This window comes from Cariama cristata, unplaced genomic scaffold, assembly GCF_000690535.1.
Source record: "Cariama cristata isolate BGI_N322 unplaced genomic scaffold, ASM69053v1 scaffold21133, whole genome shotgun sequence".
Lineage (NCBI taxonomy): Eukaryota > Metazoa > Chordata > Aves > Cariamiformes > Cariamidae > Cariama > Cariama cristata.
In genome coordinates, this window is record NW_009609193.1 from 10214 (window position 1) to 28135 (window position 17922).

Genomic DNA, 17922 nt, shown 5'->3' on the forward strand with positions numbered 1-17922 from the left:
GCAAAAAAGAAACAAGGACTGCTATTATTTAGGGGACAGAAGGATTCCACGTCATTGACATGCCTTGCCAACGTGGCGTAACCTGCCCTGGTGCTGCTGTGCGTTCAGCTGTGCCTAATCCAGGCTGGTAGAGCCCAGGTTCTGGTCTTGAGGCACCGAGAGTATCCCCTTATGGCCATTAAGACGGAAGGAGAATAAAATCAAAGGGAATCAGGAAAAGCCTCCACACTCATTATGAAAACAAAACTGTGCTAGGAAACATGATGCGTATTTCTTTTAATCAAAAGCAGGAAGACATTTGGAGCACTTGGGGCCATCGATTGCCCTCCGGCCCATGGCGGAAGTCCCCGGTGATGTCAATGGGAGCTCTGCACGCGAATAGCGGGGGCACGGAGACGCCTTGGCGTACCACTGCGGGGAGTGCACCAAGAAAGGCCATGACTGAGCTTTAAAGCCTACCAAGAGCAGCCAGGGTGTTTAGTTGACTTTTACAGAGCACTTCATTGACTTCTCCAGCTGCGAATGTGCGTTTCCATTGAATAAGAAGGAAAAAAAAAAAAAAAAAAAAAAAGCCAAACTGTGGTGTTTTGTGCTCGTTTCCTGTCCCTGCCTTCGGATGGGCAGGAATCCTGCAAAGTCTGAGCCGCACAGCCCCCACTGCCTCGATATTGGCATCAGTCAGTGGTGACACTCTGTCTGCAGACAGCACCGGTAGTCCCCAGAACAGCTCTTCCTCACACTTGTAATGATCTGGAGATTGTGATACAGGAAACTAATTTGCAAAGCTTGCTGGTTTTGGGCAGGAGCTCTTAATTTTGTGACAAAGACAAACGAGTCTTTGGGGAGCAGTAAATCGGTTTGTCTGGTGATGTTAAGGGGCAGGTGACCTCTTCTGTGGCTGCAGCCCCTGAAACAAAAAAGGTTCTTTTCACCATTGCTACAAACAGGTTCATTCGTGGTCTTTCCTTGAATCGCACTGCAGAGGAAACATCAGCCTAACAAGTCCTTAGGGTATTTTTTATTACATACGCATCCTCTATTACTCATAAGTTCCTTTTGCAATCTCAGTGGACACTTAACACCAATTATTAAATAAAACATTGTGGCTTTCATTTCAGAAAGTTTGGGTAACAGTTTCATTAAACCTCTTTAGGAAAACCTTTTCCGTATCCTGGGATACATTTGAGATACTCTACCTTATGATTCTCCCCAGTACAAATTAGAGTAGAATTTGCTTCTCTTCCTGTTTGATGTCTCAAACAAAAAATATTAGTGCATATAATAATAAAAGAAGATCCTAAGGGCAGAACAGTTTTAGGACACTGGGAAGTGCAGATCACATTTTTGAAACAGAAGCAAAAGTAATGTATTTGAAGAACTACTTGAGTGGACACAGGTCAACATGCAGAAGTCTGGGAGCAGAACACTTGAATAAAGTATTACAATTTGAGGTTTTATAAAGGGTCAGTTCTTGCTAGCTTTACTCATTTCTTATCCAAGACAGATTTCCATTGTTATTTGTAAGATTTTTGACAAAGTGAAAATAATAGGATTTGCCTGAAAAAACATTGGAGCTGTAGATAAGCACAGAATTAAGATCTGAATGTTCCACTTTTTTAAGAACCAACTTTTTTAAAAAACTTTTTTAAAAACCAAACCTTATGTGAATTTTGAGGTAGTCTATCTGCGATGCGAGTCTAGCCGAACCTTCAGATCTGAACACCTGCAAAGAAGATTTGGAGCCAGAGCCTGTGGCTTGAGCCCCTCTTTGTTAAGAGGTCCAAACAATAGCAGCAGCAATGTTCCCTGTTCCCAGCACAAGCTATTTATGACAATGCCATTGTTAAAGGGATTGTTCAAGGGACGGTAAATTACTCTGCCAAGCTTTAATTATTGAGTCGAAAGGAATTAACGTTTTCCTGGCATTTTCATTTACCTTGTCACTTTAAAAAAGAGACATATAGGTATTGTGATAGTGGGAAGGAGGAGAATAATTAACTCTCGCTAGTCCATATTCTCAGAGTTGAAAATGTGGCTGGATAATCACAGTAGATTCTTTCTCCTGGTGAAGTCGATGTGAGTTTTTCCCATCAATTTCCTGGCAGAGAGCAGGAACATGTCCTGTGTTGGGGTTTCCTGGTAAGTGAATTTCGGCTCCCTTCCCATATAATTACTTCTCCTGGTGATAATAAAATAGATATGCCCTGAAATAAGAAACGCATATCTCGGCAGTAGAGATGATGCTGCCATGGGAAAAATGTACTTCAACTGTCCTGGATTTTAAAGGATATACCAAAGTACTGCTATTGATATTGAGTGATAAATATACTTTCAAATATTTAATAATATTTTGCTGGACTTGTTTAGATAAAAGTAAACAGAAGATTGATTTGAGGACTTCATCTAGCTTTTGTTATGGACAGGGTTCATCTGTTCTTTCAAGGCTGTATACACGGTTACAATTTCCATACACCGTCTTAAGATTGAAGATATTAACCTTTTCTTTTTCTTCTCTTGCAGACACAGGCAATCCATTTGTAGAGATGCACAGTGATATACCTAAAATAATACACATGACTGTGGGAAGAGAAATGATCATTCCGTGCAGAGTCACAGCACCAAACATTACTGTTACTTTAAAAAAGGTACCTCAATCCAAGCATGCTCTGAAAGTGGTATTGTGGATGATGCTTTTTTTTGTTTGTTTACAACTATTGTAAAGCTTTAAAAAGATTTCAACAATTCAGTATTTCTTACACAATGTTTCTGGGTGTCAGTGTGTTTAGAAATATTTCCACCCTGGAGGCTTCGCCTCATATCTCACAGAAGGGCTTCATCAAATCTTTTACACTGGATGGGAATTTTCTGAAGAAACTTAAACTTTTCCTGCCATCTTATAAAATCTTCACTGACAAAGGTTTCTTAAGGCCAGGAAGGAATTTCTTGTTAGGAGAAGAGATTTCCTCCCACCTCTTCCCCTGCCCTTCCTCCCTTTTCCTCTTCTGCCCTCGGAGCAGCCGGTAAGTGCCATCCCGGGGGATCTCCTGGGGCTGTACGGGGATCTCTGCAAGCCTTCGCCCGACCTCACTCCCACCTGTGACTTTCCTGCTTCCTTTTACATCCCAGTGCGCTTATCAGACAAGGGATGCCTTCACTTTGTAGAGAAATTAGTGCAGAGTTTGAGACAGTGGGGCCAGTTTTAGAAAAACTAGACGTTTTTCGTGTTTTGGGGAAAACATTTCTTTCCTAAGTGCCTTGAGAGTTATATGGGCAGCTAGCCGACATGTATGTATGTATGTATGGTGTCAAGACAGAGAAAGGTGCTTCTTTTTTTTAAAGTTCCTTTGTTTGGCTTAAAAATTATGTGGAGGTGCCAGTGATGTTTTTGTTTCTAATTAAAAGGAGTTCTGTTCATAGTGACATAAATGTTCATCATTGTTACAAGGAAATTTGTCTTTTTATAGAAGAACATGTGGTTGCCAAACAATACCACCGTAAGATTCTTATCTAGATCAATACAAGCCTTTGATTCCTCTTTGACTACAGAGTTTTACACGGATTTGATCCTGTGTTTTAACTCGACCTGGAGGTTTACAAATTCTATCCAGTGCTGCTTTGCTAACATAGGTACCGATTTTACCTCTTGCTTGTCACTTGTTAAATCACATGAAAGAAAGCAAAATGCAGAGAAAAGAAAGAAATCTCACCTGGAATGTTACCGTATGTGTGTGCACACATGCACACACACGGTTCTCCTGCAAGAAGTGCACCGGGGATGGATGATGCACAAGATTCTGTGGCTATAGAACCAAGAGTAAATGAGGCTTGGCTTTCCATAGGGTGGATATTGTAAAGTGGGATCTTATTTGCGCGTTGTAGTTTTGCATCTGAAATCTCAGCATATCAAACTCCTAAATGAGAAAATTCCTGTTCTCTCTTATTAAACAATATAACAGTAGTATTTTTCTCCTTATTTGGAGGAGATTGAGACAAATCTACTCTCTTTTTTCATATCAACTTGCCTTTAGCTTGGGGTTGTGGCGTAAGGCACACCTTTACACCACCAAAGCAGATGTAATACTCTGGGAAGGAGAAAGAGGAGGTAGAGCCAAGTCTGGAAAGAAAGGATTGGTTGCTTACATGTTTTGCATTCCAGGAAAAAGAAATGTGTTCTTTAATTAATCCCAGAATTTCCTGAGGCATGTAAGCTACGATGCATTACATCATACTTTCTTTCTCATCTGTGACACTCATATATGAAGATTCCAGCAAGTTTTTGCTCACGTAGCAATTAAGAGATGTGTTAAATGCGTTTCACAGCTGCAGGCATACTACTTCTGAAGAGCTGGGGTGTTTGCCGTTCAGCGATCAGGGAAGAAGTTGGTGTCCCCATAATGCAGTCCTCTGGAGCTGGAAGGAAAACCCCAGCACGAGAGCCATTAGGTTCTGCATTCTTTATTGCCAGGAAGTAAAAATACTAAATATATTTTGCTAACCTTTCTCTTCTGAAAGGACGCGGTACAGTTGCATGAGCACTGCCTCCAGCATTTTATTCCTGTGCAGTGCTACTTCTTAGTTTTAGTGGACTGATGTGGGAAGGGTTTTTTATCCATCTTCAACACCACAAATGACTTTTTTACTCAAACTGCATCATTACCTTAGTCAACTCTTTTGAGATACTGTGTTGCTCTAACTTGCAGTCTGAACATCTGCACAAATTGTATTCTTTAGCATGGCAATCATATACAACATAGGAGGAGTCTTAAAAATCGGGAAGCTAATAAAAAAAGGACTGGGAAATGAGGATGGAGCTTTTCATTCCTATTTCAAGTTCAGCCTTCAGGTCCTGTTATAACCTATATCTGCAACAGCTGATGGCCCTTTCTCTTCCTCATCATCTGAAGACTTGTGAAATCAATTGGTAGTTTTAATCTAATGCTTAATAGACAGATATCCAGAGCCTCTGAAACCATTGTATCTATCGGGATGATTCTGGCAGCCTCACTCAAGATCCCTAAAATAAGATAAACCTTATTGCAACTAAGGTGTGCGCTTCTCTTGCCTCTTCATTTGCTCTTGCTACGTGGAGAAAGCATCACCTTTGGTACAATGGTTTGATCCCTCTGTTTACTTTCCTTTTGGATTCTCTGTCATAAAGTCAACAATAACATTAACGGGAATAGAGATAAATAAGCTTCAGCATAAGGAATAAAAAGAAGAAAAAAACCCAAGGATGTCGAGTCACATAGCTGGACAGTTTGAATTCTTAATAATGCCACCTCATCCTTCCCAAATTGATGGAAGGGGAAACATGAAAGGAAAGACAAGCATTCCAAACTCTAATGTAGATTTTTACTATACTTTCAGCTAAAAAAAAATCTGCCTTGGCAGTCGTGGGGAACCAAAGCTCATCTATATACTCCTGACCATACGTATATACCCAAAACCTTGTGGTAGTACCGTGTTAATGCCACTGGGTACCAAAAAGGTTCAGTGGTTGGTGCTGAGCAAAGAAGGAGGCACAGCCTATACCAAAAGAAACTAAAGTCTAGTTTGAAATAAAGAAGGTAAAAGGCCAAGACTGCACTGGGAACCACAGCGATGTGGTCCTTGCAGATAAATATATAGACAATAAATTCCATGTTTACTGCAGCCGTCACAACAAATTGATTCTTTGAATGCCTCTGACTCTCTGCTGGTACCCATCTGTAAGCTGGCACTGCGTTTCTTCATAGGTTTTCTACTTTTCTCTGTGATGACCAAATGGTCACGTTTTTTGACAAGATTCTGAACTACCTTGGCCCTGCTCTGGATGGGGGATGTACGAGGTGACTTCTAGAGGTCCCTTTCAACTTAAATTATTGTGTGATTCTGGGATCCTCTGTCCTGTACCATCCATGCAGTGATCATCGTGGGCATGATGCCGTGTCTCTAGGTGGTGTCCTGAAAGCTGGTTTAGGGCAGAGCAAAGCAAATGTGCTTCTTTGAGGGTGGGAAAGAGGTCATCCGAACCGATGGGTTTGGCAGAGGAGGACAGCGTGGAGGAGAGCTGGGTAAGAAGCTGAAGCAAGTAAGGAGAGAGGGTAGAGCTGTGAAGGGCTGTGAGGGTGAGCACCCAGCCAAAATCCTGGTATTTTCACCCTCAGAAAGGGACTCGTTGTGGTACCTTGTTTACCCTCTACCAAGACTTAGCCAGAGACTAGCTGCATCACAGTGGTCTTTTGCTAGTCATAGACTTCAGTTTTCTAAAGTTTTCCTTACGGTAACTTAAAATTGTCAAGTTATGCTTTCATGTGTGACTGTGTGCAACTTCTTAGTCTCAAAGCTGCAAAAAAACTTACTCAAAGAGTTGTGGCTCTAGCTGGTTTTGAGGGGTCTCAGGTGAGTAAACTGTGCAGGCAAAGATTTGCCTCTGGGGCAGGTGATATACAGGCAACTTAGAACATTAGGTGTTGTAAAACAGGATTGTATTTATGAGAACTTTGTTTCCAAGACCCGGACACTTCCCGGGTGTTTTGGTTACTTTCCCTTCCCTGGAGTAAGGCTAATACAAATTCAGTAATCCATCAATTAACTAATTAACGTGAAGTGAATGCATTCCCTGGGAAATGTCAATCTAAGGTGGCTCTAAGGCTCTGAGACTCTGACTTGACTCTTTCTTCATGGTATAGATGAAAAACCTATAGAGGAATATGCTCAGAAACAGTTTAGTTTCCATCAAAGCAGCAAGAGGATAAATCCAGTTGAAGCCCTTGAAAGCATAACTAGTTAAACCAAAGCTTGAATATTTGTTTTATTTAGAACAGGAATGGCAACAGAGCCCTTAAGAGTCCAAGATATTGTTGAATGGTAGCCAGCAGGCTGTAATGTAACGGGCTTTACTTGTGTGTATGTGTAACATACACTTCCACCATGATTTGCATGCTTATTATAGCATCTTATCAGCTGTTGTAAAGATAAAGAATTCTACCACAGCATTTTGTGCTCTGTAATTATTGTTCATTTGATTCATCGTGCGTTTCAGTTGGAGGAAGTGGTATGAGATGAGTGGAGGTGATCTCAAGGGTGGCTTTTGGCGTACACTAAGCAGGCAGCATCGAGGGTGCCGCGTTTTGGAGAGAAGCTGTAGCAAGCAGGAAGGTACCAGGCAGCCACGCTTCCCCCAGCCTCTGGCAGCCATGCATGCTGGCTTTGGCCGTAGGAAGGAGAGGACTGGCCAACACATAAGTCCTCTGCTCAAATAAAGGGGAAGAAAGAGATGAAAGAGACATAGTGAGACCTGGTGGACACTGAGAGGTGATGGGCTACAAGGTGCTTATTTGGCCCAGAGGTCTTTGCTTAGGGCACTAATTCACTCAAACTCTGCCCTGTGCCGTCTGTAAGAATATGTTATTTTTACCATAAAAGCAGGCTTCATAAAAGTAGGGTTACATCCGGGCTTTGTACTTATGGCTGATCTCTGTGTTACCCAAATGGTGGCATTTATTCCATCGATAAGGCATAACAAAAAAGCGTGATAGGAAAACAAGAGATCTTGTCTGAGCTCCGATGCCTATGTCATGCTTTGCCTTTTCAGGGTTTTCTTGGTACCTTATTAAAATGGGGCTTCAAACTCAAAGGATCCTAATGTAAAGTATAATTTGTACTGCTGACAAAGTGAACGCTTGATCCCACATGGCAATAATTTAGTCTGTGTTAGATTTCAGGTCTTCAGTTTAAAAACACCTGATGACTTTACACTAAGGGACAAGGGGCAACAGCCTTAAACTGGAAGAGGCAAGATTCTGGTTAGATATAAGGAAGAAATTCTCTATGATGAGGGTGGTGAGGCAGTGGCAGAGGTTGCCCAGAGAAGCTGTGGCTGCCCCATCCCTGGGAGTGTTCAAGGCCAGGTTGGATGGGGCTTTGAGCAACCTGGTCTGGTGGGAGGTGTCCCTGCCCAGGGCAGGGGGGTTGGAACCAGATGGGCTTTAAGGTCCCTTCCAACCCAAACCATTCTATGATTCTATGATTCTAGTTACTTGTTGGGCACTCAGCTTCTGAAGGACTTAGAAGTGCCAAATTTTTTAAATTTGCAGAATACTTTTTCTGTGAAAATGTGATGTGTTTTCTGTTTCAAGGTGTTCTTTCAAAATCTCTACTCAATATGACTTTCCTCATTCAGTATGATCAGTACTTCTCAATAAAAGTGCCCAAGGAACCTTTGTGGCTTTAAAATTTGCACTTCATGTTGTATGTAATGACTTAGAGACATGTACTCTGTGCCGTGTTGGCTTTGGAACAGCCATTCATGTCCTTAACTTTTTTTTTTTTTTAAGAGTCCAGTCCTTTAGATAACATAAACGTGAGAAGCATCAGATTGAATCCTGGCAGGAATTTATTAAAGTCACGAAATGACAGCAAATTAAGCCCATTTGTCACCTCTGTTGAAAAACCTGTGTTTGTGTCTCAGTAGTGCAACCAGGATACTTAATTGCAAATGTTCGCCAAGACGAGCACTTTAGCTGCCAAGCGGGAGCTGACAGAATAGCAGCCCAAGCGCTGAGGCTAATGATAGTGTCAATCTATTGTGTCATAAATTACATCCTGTTATAAATAATGAAATCTTGGAAGCAAATAAAACATCACATTCTTCACCCGGATTTTTCCTCTATTTTGTGATGAAAATATGACTTGAGAAATCTGCATAATTAAATGTCATCCTTTTGACTTTGATTGGCATTTTTTCGGGTGTTTTTTTCCCATTCCTTTTTATTGGGCTACTTTGATTAGAGAGTGGCATGAGGATGAGTTGTTTTTATGACATGGGTTTGATGCTTCCAGATTCCACGAGAAACCCTAATTCCTGATGGCAAGACAATAATCTGGGACAGCATGAAAGGCTTCAGAATACCTAAGGCAACCTACAAATTCATAGGGCTCCTGAGCTGCGAGACAACCGTCGGTGGACACAAGTATAGCACAAAATACCTAACGCACCGAGAAAGTAAGTAGCGTTCTCCACTCCCCGTCTTTCAGAAAGCACTCTGCCCTGGTGACGTTATTCACATTTCTTTCTCTTCATCACATCCAGCCAACACGATTTTTGATGTTCAGTTAAGCACCCCGCGTCTCGTCAAGCTGCTGAAAGGAGACAGCCTAGCAATTAACTGCACTGTCACCGCAGCCTGGAACACCCGCGTGCAGATGACATGGACTTATCCAGGAGAGGTGGGTGCTGTGGTTAAAATCAAGAAACCCGGGGTTTCCCACAGATCACGCTGCATCTAGCATCCCGGGAGGAATTTTGCCTCGAAATGCTTGCCGTGGTTCGCATTCCATCTTTTTGACCCTTGATGACATGTCTCTTAAGGTTTCCGTTTTTCTTTCTGGTGCTTAATTGAGTAAGTAAACATGTTTACACAATGTACTCTGGTTATATTGCATAATCACGAGCGGATGCTAGAATTGTTTCATCCCTGGGAGCTTCTTTTCAACCTGGTGAAATGATATAAATTTATCACCCAGTCCCAGGCAGGGGCTCTCTCGTGACAAAAAAAAAGTTTTCAGGGAGGCTGTCTTTCTCAACACATTCATTTCAAAGACTGGCAGACAGTCAGGCACCCGACTCGAGCGTGTTTAGAAAAGATATTTTGAATTAGCTAGCCAAAATCTCATTTGTTAAGTGTGACATGAACAATCCTCTTGTTTTGACAGCTACAGGAATGATCTTGAATGTGCTTCTCCTCCCCCCACATTGGGAGCATCCGAGCATCCTCATAAATATTTGTCGCTTACAGAATAACTGCCAGGGAGTCCGTGTAAAGCTGATAAGAAATTTGACATTAGTTTAAGGTTTACAACTCCCATTCCTTTCATGTCAGTTTGATTTATGCTGGTGATTCTAGTCAAGATCATTTATTATGTCACTCACTGTGCCTAATCACAAGCTGAAATTATGATTACATTATATAGGGAAGATTAATGCAATTGTTTCTTGCATGCTGTAGCCATTTTCCCTAGCATTTTTTTCACCTCAGAAATAACAAACTTAGCAACAAGAAATGCTCCAAATACATTATATTGCTCATTGCTGCCTTGCCAAGCCCTAGCCGGGCACCACACTTGTGAAATTCTGCTTTGTTTTTATTTGGATGGTAAGTGAAGGGTGCTCGGTGTTTATAAGACACCAGCAATGTCCTGGGTTAAATAAACTTTGAGGCCAAAGGCTGAGGGGGAGTTGCAGGAAATAACTCCTCAGACTCACATTATCTGCAGTTCCACCCTGCGATTCCCTTGCCAAATCTAGTCCCTTTTCCCTCTACAGCGTTTCCAGGGTTCTCCCTTTCTTGTGTTAATGCCCTCTTCTTCTATGTCCGCTGACGGTGGCAGTGAATCCAGGCACCGAACTATGTGCTGCTCTTCACGTCATGGCTTTGGGGATTTTTCAGGGATTTTTACGAGCAAAGCTGGGCAAGGCAGTATGGGGAGCTGGGCATGGTGGTGTGGCGGGCCATGCAGAAGGGATGGTCTTTGTCTGGAAAGAACTGGTTTGGATGCTGTTACAACTTTGGTGAAGACAGGAATGAATTGCCATATAATGTTGCTTATAATTTTTATTGTTGGCCCTCTGGAAATGTTGGGCATTCTTTGCCTGTCTGTGCCATACAGAGGGATCTGGATTTTCTTATTAAGGTATGGTGGCAATACAGTAAAATAAAAATATTAATAAACATGAAAATGGGTTCGATTAAGCTCTTTCTTGTTCATTTATAGGCAAGGAAGAGAGGTTCTGTAACGCAGCGCATTGACCAGAAGAATACAGAAGCCAATATTTTTTACAGTATCCTCGTTGTTGACAAAGTGCGTGATATTGATAAAGGCCAGTATGCCTGTCACGTGAAGAGCGGGCCGTCAATCAAAGCTGTTAACACAACAGTCATTGTTTATGGTAAGAAGTGTTCCAGATCTGTAGAGCGCTGAGTGCTTATCTGCCAAATTCAGTCATATGATGGCTTTACACCTTGACACAAGGTGGGAGTGAGTTTATAACATGTTCATCGTGGGCAGAAAAAGTAGGGAGACCAGAGAGAATATGTGCTTTTTCGACATGTTAATGTTCAGTTTGATCACTCTTGTCTGCTAAATACTGTGATGGCCCTGCCCTCAGTCAGTTTCGGCAGAAGCAATCAGTTAAATCATAGTTTGCCAATAAAAAAAAAAAAAAATAGATACACTAGCTCTACATGGAGCAGGTAGCTGCTAGACCATTCAAAAAAATGAAACAAGCACGAGATACTGCAACTCATCAATATGGTTTTACAGTGGGAGCCTTAAACAAGTTCCCTATGGTCTGCCTGGACCTTCTGTGAAATCTGGAAATTTCTGGTGTTATTTCAAATTTATGCGAATTAGGACTTTTGTGCATTGGGATTCTATGAGAAGCTACCTTCTCTGTGGCATCCTGTTACAATTAGGACTATCCAGGATCTCTGGAGCATCACTAGTATTAAAGAGCAAGTGGTCGATGGGTGACCTCTGCTACAGATGGCTCATGCTCAGAATATTTATTTGTTCCATGTATTCAGCGGTCAACCTTTTCTCTCTCACCTGGAAGTGTGGACTCAACACCCCATGTTGGTATTCTTAGAGAATATTTCAGTCCATTTTCTCTGTTGAAGCCCTGAACTAAGTCACTGGGAGCATAGGATGAGTCATGGTATCCACTTATTATATTCCTAAATAGATAAGCTGAAGCTGTCAGAAACTGAGTTTTAGATTAGAATTAAAGTCAGAGAAGCTGGAGCTGTTGAAGTTAGCCTGTAAACTCTTATTCGCATAAGCAGCCCCATCTATGGGGTACCCATATTAGAAAGACCCTGTGTGAATAAGGGTTTGCAGAATCAGGGTTGTATCTTTATAACTTGACTTGTGTAATTAAACTACTGATTTGTCTTGTGCACGTTATTTTCAATGTATGTGGCAAGTGTGATTAAATATTGCACTTGTTTAACAGATATCCAACACCCTTACGCAGTCCATAATGTGAGTAAATATTACACCAGAGGTGCTATCAAAAGGACACACTCAAACAATTTTTCATGTTTTGAATGTTTTCTTTTGCTCAAGTGCAATTTCGGGGGGGGGGGGGGGGAGTGTAAAAAGATATTTTCCAATGTATTGTATGAACATTGTGTTTCATTGCCTCTGGTAAAAACCATCAGCTTGCCAGAGAGTTTGAAATGGGGAAGTACAACTGGAAAAGAACAAATTCCAGCAGGTTGAGATTGTGCCAATGAAGTGATAAAGATTTGTTTGTTTGATGAAACAGCTGTTTACCAATGATAAAGAAAGTTTCTGCCTTTCCCTTTGCTGTTTCTCTGAAGGTCCCTCAAATCCCTTCTGGCACAATATTTTCTTTTGGAACATTCATTGATGCTTGGCCTTTAGGAGTGATTCTTGGCCATCTAGTTCAGCTTCCCATGTACCACAAACCACCTTCTCTCTCGTGCCATTTTTTCTGACTGAAGCACAATATGCATTTGGCTAGGGTGTATCTTCTCCGGGCAGATTCATGACCTGGGAACTATATCTCAGTTTCTTTTATATTTGTGGTATTCTTCTCTGTATTTTATAGATCTCTGGGAAATTAGGCTTTATTCTTGGTGTTGCCATGTGGAAACATTGAAATTTTTGGGGTTTTTTTGGATTCCTGTTCTCTTTGGTAGAACAACTCTTTTTGCAGGCTGAAAATCTGTAATACAGTGCACTCTTTTTCTTTTGTTTAAGATAAAATGTTCATTAATTTGAAACGTCGAAGGAAAACTGCGCTGGAGGCTGTAGCTGGAAGAAAATCTTATCGTTTGTCAATGAAAGTGAAGGCGTTTCCCTCTCCAGAGGTTACATGGTAGGACAACAGTTGCTTCCACATAGGCATACCGGACGACTTCTTAGATGAAAAATAGTATCTTGGTAAAATATTCAAATAAGACCCCTTGAAAAGGCAACAGACTGGAGACAATACAGTTATGGAGTTTTATTGGAAGTTTCAGCGTTGTCCTGGGTTTTAACAATTTATGAGAACATTATCTTCATTTTCCAAGTGCAAAAATGGAGATCTGGAAAGTTTAAAGCTCAGATCCTCAAATATGTTAGATACGTCTCCTACTGAAATCAGTGGACACTCCACTGTTAAATATCTCTGCCAACCTTGTGTTGCATTGAACTTCACTCAGGCCTAGATATAAGACCTGAACTTGCTTTCCAGACAGTAGAAGAGAAAAGAAGGTTTTAATTTCTAAGGCATTTAGTTTTCTAATGCGCTATTAGAAAAACAATGGAAGTTGGTTTTATTATACGGTGATCTGCAGGTTGTAGATCTCCTTCAGTGACTGGAGCATTCACTTCGGCTTGTGTATACTGTGCTAAGAAAGCTTTTGAACAGTTTTTTGTATTAGCCCAAATCACTTTTATATAAAACAATGTTACCTATTCATGATCTCAAGGGGTTTTGTTGTTGTTGTTTAAATAATCTTAAACACCAGTAGCTCTGGCTGAATTCATTGCGCTTTAACAAAGGGTCTATGACAAGGCTGATTAAGAAAACAAACCGTACATACATAGACAGTGAGAGTTCGTGTTACTGACAGCCAGGAGTTACTTTTGCCTCTAAAATTTTATTTTGTTTTACAAAACCCTTACATTTATAGTTCCACTTGGAAAATTAAGGGGTGAAAGCGGAGCTGTGGCTAGCCATTTATACAGTGTTTTCTGTTTCTTTAGTGGTTGGGCTTGTTGACCACACGTATAGATCTAAAACTTCTGAAATACATAAAAATCCATTTAAACAAGAATTTTTATTCATTTATTTATTTATCACTGTGAGGCTGGTCAAACACTGGAACAAGTAGTCCAGAGAGGCTGTGGAGTCTCCATCCTTGGAGATATTCAAAACCAGCCTGAAAATGGCCTTGAGCAGCCTTCTGACCTTGCTTTGAACGGGAGGTTGGACTAGGCAATCTCCAGAGGCTCTTTCAGCCTCAACTGTTCTGTGGTTCTGTAAAATACAGATGCAGTGAAATGCCTAAATCTGTAGTCCTTAGACCCGATTTTTAGTGCTCCTCTAATAACAGTAAGAGTTTTCTGTAAATACTTAATAAAACCTGTGAATCATTTTAATCAAGTCCATCACCCTGGTGAAACTCTATTGCACTCTTCTACTAACATCATGCCAACCTTCACACACTGACCTACCAAAATGTGCTTTATGCTCTATTTTAGACTTTGAAGAAGAATGTTGTGCTTCTTCAGGAATCTGTGTGTGAGCAAGTTAGCACTTTCTATGTTGATTTTCTGTTATCTTTAAAAACATTCGCTTGATAGCAGGATATCTGATTCTTAAGTGCTTATCTAATCTAGTTATTCTTACTCTTCCTCTTCCTAAAATCAGAGCGGTGCTTAGGCTACTGTAATACTTTGTGCTAGGATGTATTCTGAGGTCATAAAGAAATGGTCAGTGCTGGGTGACGCAACCTTTATTTGTGTGAATGTCTCTTAGCCAAAATGGTTGTCTTCTAGACTAAATGGCAGCACAAGCATGGAAAGCCAGGATCATCAGACACAGAGCTGCCATTTCCCCCAACTCTCAAACACTATAGAGCCCTGTCAGATCCTTATCAATTTTAATGTATGGTACAGTATTCTCCAAAGTGCTTTATAAATATCAGCGATCTTATTTGTAAAGGAAGGATAAGCCTCTTGTAAACAGAATTTCGGATGGCAAATTCAATCCTTGCCCAAAGATTGAGAAATGTTGTGAAACGAAATAATGCAGGCAGTTTATGCAACATTATTTTTCAAAATTTTGATTCCTGGGTTCTTTTAAACAGGTTAAAAGATGGGCTACCTGCTGCTGAAAAGTGTGCCCGGTACATGGTTAAAGACTATTCGTTAATCATCAAGGATGTTGCTGAGGAAGATGCTGGAAACTACACTATAATATTAAGCATACGACAGTCAAACTTGTATAAGAATCTTACCGTCACTCTTACAGTAAATGGTAAGTTTACAGCATGTTCCCGATGTAAATGCTAAATTTTCTTTGAGCTAGATTTCCATTGATCTTGCACAGTTCAGGTCGTTGTGGGTTTTCTTACTGACTTTCATGGACCCAAATCCCAGCCCCCTATGCAGGGTGACAGACCCATCTCGGAATCAGAAGACGGACGCTGGTTTTCATTAGAAGGGTTTCTGTCTTCCACAGTTACATATTTGTTCCTGATGACTTAAATGTGTTACTAACTGCTCATCTGACTTGACTTAGGCCTGCTGTTTTTCTTTGTTCTCCTGGGGATTTTTCTTATTACTCATCCTGCAGGAATGTAGTATTTTCATGATCATGCAATACGTTGGAAATGAGCTGGTTTTAACTGCTTTCCAATTTTTACCCTTCACAGTGAAACCCCAGATATATGAAAATGCCGTGTCATCATTCCCTGATCCCAATCTGTATTTACTGAGCAGCAAACAAGTGTTGACGTGCACCGTGTATGGTATTCCTCAGCCTAAAATTACATGGATGTGGTATCCCTGTAGACAAAACCATTCTAAAACAAGGTAGGACAGCTTCCTTACTTCTATTTAGCATGTCTTCCCTTCTTATTACATTTAAATATTTACTTTTTTACAAGGATAAAGCTTGCCATGACCATTGCTTGCTTAGTAAACTTTGTATACCTTTGATCACTGTATTTTTTAATAAACATGTAGGCAGAATGTAATTTTTTTTCATCATTATTTGAAAACGGAGGGCAGAGTTGCTATTTTGTATTGCTACTTAGGTTTATTGACAGTTCACTACTGTTCGTGCATGCAATGTCCAGAGGTGATAATCGGTTTTTAATTTTTATGAGGGAAACCTTGCAGACAATGTCCTGCAAAGTTCACACGCTTTGTCACGGAGGAGATTTCCATGATTTCCTCCATGCTTTCCTCCCTGCACAGTGATTCCTCTGTGTGGCTTCTTTTGAAATTCAACAGAAATAATCTTAAAGACTTTTTCCATCATGAAGGTCAAACCTCTCTTATGATACACTGACTCACAGATTCAGTTCAGCAAGCCAAATGTGCCCAGCATTCTCCAGATGATATTTCAACAGGGTAAAATATAAATGGTACCATGCAAGCCTACTTGATGCTGATGTGGTGCTTAACTAATCCTCTTTTATATTTAAGCTTTCTTTTGGACTCTGTTTCTTACAAGTTTGTGTGTTGACTCATTTATCCAAAGCTCTTCCCGCATCAGGAAATCTGACACAATCTTAACGATTAACACTCAACCTCCACAATGGCATTAGCATTAAGCTACTATTGGAGGGTTCAAACATGCAAGGTATTTGGATCACAGCACAACGAAGGTATTTAAAAACATAGCAAAAGATTAGGAACCAACATTTTCTCAGTTTCAGTTGAAGATAATCACTTTGCGTAGGATTTATCTTCTTTAACGCTTTCATAAAACTCAGTTTTAGTGCCAACTCAGCCAAGTATTTAAGCACATGCTTAACTGCAGGGATACAAGACACCTCATTCAATTAAACAGGACAAACATCTTATTTCAAATTAAGGGTTCTTGTAACTGGCCTTGTGATCAGTGAGAGCGGTCAGCACTTCCCTAGAAGCACACAATTTTTTTCCAATTACGCCTTGCTTTGGGATTATGCTAATGGATGGCTTTCTATGCCTTTCTCACCAAGAGGTGGCACTAGCAATCTCTCCTTTCGCTGCAATAGGTATAACCTGAAATTCGCCAGTTCCAGGACAGGTGAGGGCTGCACTTCCTCTCTCCATTACATTACCTTTGAAGGACAAGTTGCAAATTTCTGAGCATTAATTTATTTTTGCTTATAGATGCAAGTTGTAAGAGAAAAGAAATCACAACATCTTTTAAGTAGAGAAACTCTGTGAAAGGCGTATACGAAAATTTTCAATCTTTTAGTTTCTTTTAAGTGTTTCTATGTCTATGAATATTCCGGAATGAAATCACAGTGCAGCACTGATAAAACAGTTGGTTCTTCTTTGGGAGCTGGGGTGGTGCTCGTCCATTGTCAAGTATTTCCTTCTTTTAAGAAGCACCGATCTGCATTACTGCACAGGAGAGCTTGTCATCAGAAATAGAAATTAATATCCGCAAGCAGGTGTTTAATAATGTGCTAAACTGTAGACTCAATTAAATGCTAATTAGATGTGTGTTTGAGCAGATGATCAAAGGAGAAATGTAACGATTTGAATCAGCTATTGGCTCTGTTACAACTTGTTTCCAGACTTGCTTCCAAATTGCCTTCGTAATTGTTCTGTGACAATTCTCTTTAACCCCCTCCCCTTCCTTCTCCTTTAAATGCTCATTGAAGAAATAGTCTGGAGAACACCATTTTTAATGCTTTGCCTAAGAGGAGTGGAATGACTCCCTGTGAATAATATCGTGATAATTAATGAATGACTCCCTGTGAATAATATCGTGATGATTAACTATCGCAGAAATGCAGAAATACCGGAATAATTACATTTTCTCTCCTTCTCTGGGAAGGGAGCAGAGTGGGCTACCTCAGCGGCTGGCACACCTTGCTCAGGCTGGTGTCTGTGCCAGTTCAGGTGTTCCCCCTGAAGAACTGGAGAACTCTTTAAACCCAGCTATTTCACTACATTTTCCTCTTTGTGTGAGGGGAGGTTTGCCTAAACAATGGATTTAAGGTGTGCATACCTTGTGAGACAGATAAAAAATATATTTTATTCTGCCATTACAGTATTTCTTTGGATTTACTGGTCAAACATTAGGTTTCCAAGGCTAAAATATTGCTCAGGTAGTGCCTATTTCTGTGCACAGATGTACCTGATACCTTAAGTTGATAAATCCCACAGGTTACCATTATTATAACAGGCTGGATC

The 17922-nt window shown here is 40.6% G+C and overlaps 1 protein-coding gene across 1 annotated transcript in view; it reads left to right on the top strand.

Annotated features, from left to right (window-relative positions):
• Nucleotides 1-15594, top strand: part of LOC104159530 (vascular endothelial growth factor receptor 1-like) — a gene marked incomplete at both ends in the record, with an annotated part of 23138 nt that extends 7544 nt beyond the window's left edge. The window contains 7 exons of the mRNA XM_009697465.1: nt 2521-2645; nt 8824-8986; nt 9074-9210; nt 10756-10930; nt 12769-12886; nt 14868-15037; nt 15435-15594. Of these exons, the coding sequence (XP_009695767.1) occupies nt 2521-2645; nt 8824-8986; nt 9074-9210; nt 10756-10930; nt 12769-12886; nt 14868-15037; nt 15435-15594 (1048 nt within the window). The remainder of the gene's footprint in view (nt 1-2520; nt 2646-8823; nt 8987-9073; nt 9211-10755; nt 10931-12768; nt 12887-14867; nt 15038-15434) is intronic.
• Nucleotides 15595-17922: the final 2328 nt, after the last annotated feature.